The sequence below is a fragment of the Zonotrichia albicollis genome, chromosome 17, assembly GCF_047830755.1.
Source record: "Zonotrichia albicollis isolate bZonAlb1 chromosome 17, bZonAlb1.hap1, whole genome shotgun sequence".
In the NCBI taxonomy this organism is placed as follows: Eukaryota; Metazoa; Chordata; class Aves; order Passeriformes; family Passerellidae; genus Zonotrichia; species Zonotrichia albicollis.
The window spans coordinates 9,527,833-9,533,319 of NC_133835.1; the positions used below are offsets into that span (position 1 = coordinate 9,527,833).

Sequence of the window (5,487 nt, forward strand, 5' to 3'; positions counted from 1 at the left end):
GCTTGGTACCTGGGGTTGGGGGAAAGCTTGAAATAAATATTTTAGCTATGACAGCCTCCCTAAAAGCAATAACATATGAACTTCACAGGGTTAAAGGGTGCAAGAATGAGTTTTCCAAGATTTCCATATGGAGTTTCTGATCTCCAGAGTCTCCCAGTCAAGTCCTGGTTTTGTTCAAGTACGTTGACTCTTTGTCTGTGAAGGAAGAAATTTTATATCTGCAGTGCTCACTAGAGTTTTTCTTATGGCTTACAAACCACCTTAATTTTGTTACAAACCTGATGTGTTTATTTTATAATAGGAAAAATGCAATATATATAGCAAAGATATGGCACAAGTAGCATAAATTTTCTCTTGTGAAAGAAGGACCAGTCTCTTTTTTCCCCCATGAGGTTTATTTCATTACTCACTCTTAAATAAATATGCATTTGACACTTAACAGGAACAACTAGTTCAAAATGATTTCTAACACAAGTTCTCACAGTTGTTATAGTATTTGTATGGTGTGCTGTTTGGCACTATTTTTGAGACTCAAATCTTCTTTTTTGTCTAAATTTAACGAGTCAGAAAAGAGGAAATTTGTGGTGGGGTGGAAGATGGACAATCCTTCAAAATCAAAAGAAAGCCGTAACACACAGGAACATACGTGAACATTGAAAATAGTTTCTTTTCTCTTACAAATACTCATCCTCTGTCTTACAGACGTTTCATTAAAAGTGCTCATTAGCTATGCTCCATTAAACAATCCTCCCTAATAACTCAGTGATAAAGAACTGAGCTTTGCACTCCTCTGGAAATTGGTCTCCAGCCTGTCCATGCTGTACAGCAGATGGCAATAAAGGACCACTCTGTGGCAGAAGTACACCCCTGAAAAGGAAATATTCTGTCCTTAATAATTCAGAGGGTGAAATTAAAATCAGGGTCTAAAAATGCAAGTTGGTGGGAGCAAAGAGGGGAAATACAAGAGTTGCAAGTGGGCAGGACAAACCCTGTTGCTGACGAGGGTTACAAACAGACCGCACGTTACATGTAAACCAAAGAAAGGACGTTGTGCATTCATTGGCCACTCCTCCAGTCTGCAAAGTTTCTCCTGAAAAACCCTGGAAGGGCAGGGACTTGCCAGCCCCAACCCCCTGTTCAAGAAGTTCTGCATTCCAGCAGCTTCCGGAAACTTTTCCGAAAACTGTCATCCAGGAAAGCGTACAAGAAAGGATTCAAGCATGAATTGGCATAGCTTAGGCTGGTGATGAAGTAGGATATCCCAATGACCATGGAGGTCTGGGGTAAGTCAGTGGTCAAAGCCACGATGGTGGCCAGGTGGAAGGGGGTCCAACAGAAGAGGAACACAGCCAGGACTATGAAGACCATGATGGTGACTTTCTTCTTGGCTTTGTCCAGGGCTCTGGCATTGGAGTTTAGGTGCATGTTCCTCAGCTTGTAGAGCATCATGGTGTACAGGATGCAGATGGTGGATACTGGAATGGCAAAGCCAAGGATGAGGGTGTAGATTCTGCTGGCTTTGAACCAAAACCTCTCAGGCTTGGGGAAATTGAGACCACAGCTCTTGATCTCCAGATCATCGGTGTAGACATTGGCAAAGATGATGAAAGGGAGGACTATGATGGTGACCAGGATCCAGATGCACAGGCTGACAATCCTGGCTGCTCGGTACGTGCGGTGGGGCATCCTCTTGGACCTGACCGTAGCCAGTACCACCAGGTACCTGTCTATGCTCATCACTGTCAGGAAATAAATGCTGGAGAAGATATTGTAGTGGTCTATGGACAAGATGACCTTGCAGAGGATTTCTCCGAAGGGCCAGTAGCGGAGGAGGTGCTCTGCAATGTTGATGGGCAAGACAAGGGTGAACAAGTCATCAGCGATAGCGAGGTTCAGGATGAACATGTTAGTCACAGTCTTCATCTTGGGGGCCTTGAGGATCACATAGATGACAGCAGTGTTGCCTGTGAGCCCCACAGCACAGATCACAGAGTAGATCACGGGCAGGACAACATAGAAATCAGCTGCCTGCTCTTGAAGGGTGAAGTTGAACCTCATGCTGTTTTCCAGGTAGCAGCTGTTGCCCGCATTGCTGCAGGAGCTGTTTAGATCATCCCAAAAGGAGAGGTTTCCCATGCCTATTGATCACAGACCACCCTCAGATACCACTGAAAGCCTCACTAGCCCAGAAGTGAGAGGCTTTTTGTTTGGTTGGGATATTTTCCCCCTCCTGTGAGAAGCAGCTGTTACCTCATTTAGATGCAGCTTATTTTCAAAGGTGAGTTGTGAGGCTTCTTGGACCACCTAACTTACCTCTCCCCCCTGTTGGAGAAGTTAGATTTTGAAGTGATGATGGGAGAAAAAAATCTTTGGAAGACATAAGTCTCCATGAACCAAGAAAGCAAGAGAATAATGACTTTCTAAATAAATCAAGAAACTCTTCTTTCTGAGAGCATTCCGGTGAGCTTTGGCTTTTCTTTGCTGGGGGAGTTGAGCGGCTCCTGTTCAGCTGTCTACAGTGAGAGTTCTTCTAGGGCTGACAGGAACAAGGAGGCAGAAGGGGGAATTTCGTGCCTGGCTGGCTGTTCACAGCCCTTGGAGGACCGGAGGGATGGCTGCAGTTTCTCTGGCACAGCTCTTGCTTTCCGTGCTGGAGCAGAAGCGTTCCTGTGGTTAATTAGCGCCTGCCTTTGTGTCGGAGTTCAGGCTCTTCATGGACAGCGATTTCACAAACAATGAAGAAGTTTCTGACACTGCTACTCCCCACTCCCAGGGTCCCCTAGCAAAAGAAGGAGGGGGAAAAATAGTTCAGGGAGTATTTCTGAAATTAACGGTTAAAGAGGATTACCCTGCAATCAAAGTACACCTTTAAGCGAGGGTGGGTTATGAACTCACTCTGAAAACCATCCCCACTACAAACAACTGGCAGCACCCCAAATTTGGCACAGATAGACAAACCTGTACATCTCAGAAGTTCAGGATTAATCGGGGAAGAGAGAGAAAAGTACCCTGAAAGCGAATCCACTTTAGAGACACAGCAGGAATCATCCCACCTGTAGCAGTCACCGCATCCATCACTATTGCCTGACCCATACTTCCAAGAATTCCTCCACAGGGAATGAACAAGAAACCGACCCCTACCCCCCTACCGTGAAGATCAAAGGTTTGGCAACCGGTCCCAGGCTCCGCAGAGAGAAGTGCCTCACTTCTTCTGCCTTTTGTTGTCGCACGGCAATAAAGTGAGCGGGACTGCCAGCGCTGGGGATGGGGAGTGAAGTGTCCCTTACCTGGGAAGCGGCTCCTCTGCCTCCTCCAGCACCTGCTGCTCTCACTGGTGAGCCTCTTCCCTCTGATCCGAGCTGGAGGAGGGTCTCTGGGCTGCTGACGTACCGGGATTTGCAATCAGATCAACACGATGCTTCTATGTGTGCGTGTTGTGTGTCTGACCAATTAGCACTTGCTCGGATCGGGGAAGGGGGGAAACAAGGGTTTTCTCTCTGCAGGGTTACTGAAATAGTAAATACAGTGGATGTTTCCTTCAGGAATGAGGGAGATGTGGAGGGACACAGGCAGCACCCAGGACTGGCTGAGTGAGGGATGAAAGGATGGGAAGCAGGGGGTTAAACTGCTTCAATAGGGAACAGTGGCTCGTTTTAACAAAGGGAGCAGGAGACGGGTGAGCTACATTACAACGTGCAAAATAAACAAATAAACAGATGTACCTTGCCAGATCTGTGCTGTTTTCGGCTGCTCTGGGGGAGTTTGGCTGAGTTCCTCCAGCTGGGTCTCTGATCTGGCTTTGGAAATCCAGTGAAATCCTTCAGATGTGCATCAGGAGGTGCAGGAGTCCAGTGAAGCTTCTTGGAAATGCACCCCAGGTTATAGAGCAACAATGTAAGATCACTTTACCAGCATGTCCCTAAAGAAAAAAAAAAGGAAATCAAGAGTCTTTTGATTCTCTTTTAGTCTTTTAAGTATTGCCTGACCTTTGTTTCGAGACAAAGCACGGGAAAACACAGGAATCCATCACTGCCATGCCTGGCTGAGTGCATTTAACCAAGAGGGCCAGCTCATAGATCTGAGCCAGTAGCCAAGAAGTGTGTCTGACTTTGCTCCTCTTTTTGGATGTTTTATATTCTTCTGGCAAGATTATTGTGCACCAGTAGCTGGGTGGGAGTAAAACATTTCATTGCACTTCTTAAAGACATGGCTATAACCGACTTCAGCAGATGGGATTTTTTTTTTTTTTTTAATGTACAACTCTTCAAGATATTTCCTTGACCAAAATCTAACCAGACATTGGGCTTAAGGAAAACTAAACAGGAATTATATTGTCCAATTATATTGCATAGGAATGATATGGATGATACTTCTTCAGATGAAACACCCCTGGAGCTTTCTTCTTGCCTGTTTTGGGAAAGCTGGTGTGGTTTATAAGGAGTTGTAAATGAAGCAAGGCTTTGGTAGGTCTGCAGGGGGAATGCAGTTTCCAGGAATTGCTGTTGTCTTTTTTCAGGGAAAAGCATACAGAAGGCAGAAAAATTCAGGAGAATGTGATGTTACATTTGCTGATCTGTAACTATTCCCTGGGACAAAAGGGTTTTAAAGTATTTTTCATCCACAATCCTTTGAGGCTTTCTGTTTTTTGCATAAAGTATATCTCTGGTCTCTGGGATAGTTTAAAAGCTGTTCTTTCTCTTCCCAAACTATATTATCTTGGAATTGGCATCATGCTGCCATGGCCATGGGTTTTGTGTGCCTGGGTGCTGTGTGTTTGAGGGGCTGGGAGCTGAGGGAGCTGCAGGAGTGGTGGTGCTGATGATGCTCCCTTGTGCTTTACCCTCTGTCTTGTGCCTTACTCCTCATTATCGGTAGTGAACATGCTCTCCGTGCCTTGGTTAGGATGTGCTTGATTAAAATAACCTGTCAGAGATGAGATGGAGACTAATTAAAGCTCATTGCCTGGTGTGGGTAGAGGGGCTTTTGCTTATATGCCCCAAACAAATTACTGGCACCTGCTTTCAGAGCTCCTTGCCTGATTCCCCAATAAAACTTGTTTGCTTTGGGGAGGACAATTGCCAACAGATCTAAATTCATGTAGGAAATTGCTTTGCAGTAGGAACTGTTCTACCAACAGAAAAAATATTTCCCCTGTGTGTTTCTGGGCCCAAACAGGGCCAGAGGTTGTGCACAGGGGAAACAGATCTATTTATATTGGTGTGATGGAGAGTGCTTGGAGAGAATGTTTTACTCTTCTTGTCTTCTCTGGCTGGGCATCCCTTGATTATAAATATTACAGCGGCATAAAGCCCTGGAAATCAAACACTGGTTTGGAAATACTGCTACAAAGGGCAGAGCTGCCTGGACCTACTTTTGTGCCAACAGCTCCATCATCAGCACAGGGCAGCAGGGGCAAAGATTTTATTCCTGGCAAATCCGTGCCATAGAGATGGACTTTGCCTCTTGAAGCCCATGTTCACACTGTGC

At 45.6% G+C, this 5,487-nt stretch overlaps 1 protein-coding gene across 1 annotated transcript; it reads right to left on the bottom strand.

Moving 5' to 3' along the window:
• Positions 1–278: 278 nt before the first annotated feature.
• Positions 279–3,584, bottom strand: NPBWR2 (neuropeptides B and W receptor 2). The gene is made up of 2 exons (XM_074553418.1): positions 3,288–3,584; positions 279–2,779 (listed from the first exon to the last, which is right to left on the bottom strand). Exon 2 carries the CDS (start codon positions 2,134–2,136, stop codon positions 1,138–1,140), a length of 999 nt encoding a protein of 332 aa, XP_074409519.1. The 5' UTR covers positions 2,137–2,779; positions 3,288–3,584; the 3' UTR covers positions 279–1,137.
• Between the last annotated feature and the right edge of the window lie 1,903 nt (positions 3,585–5,487).

What these genes read in the sequence shown, in the direction of transcription:
- NPBWR2 (XM_074553418.1), bottom strand. Translation starts at nt 2,136, where the DNA reads ATGGGAAACCTCTCCTTTTGGGATGATCTAAACAGCTCCTGCAGCAAT.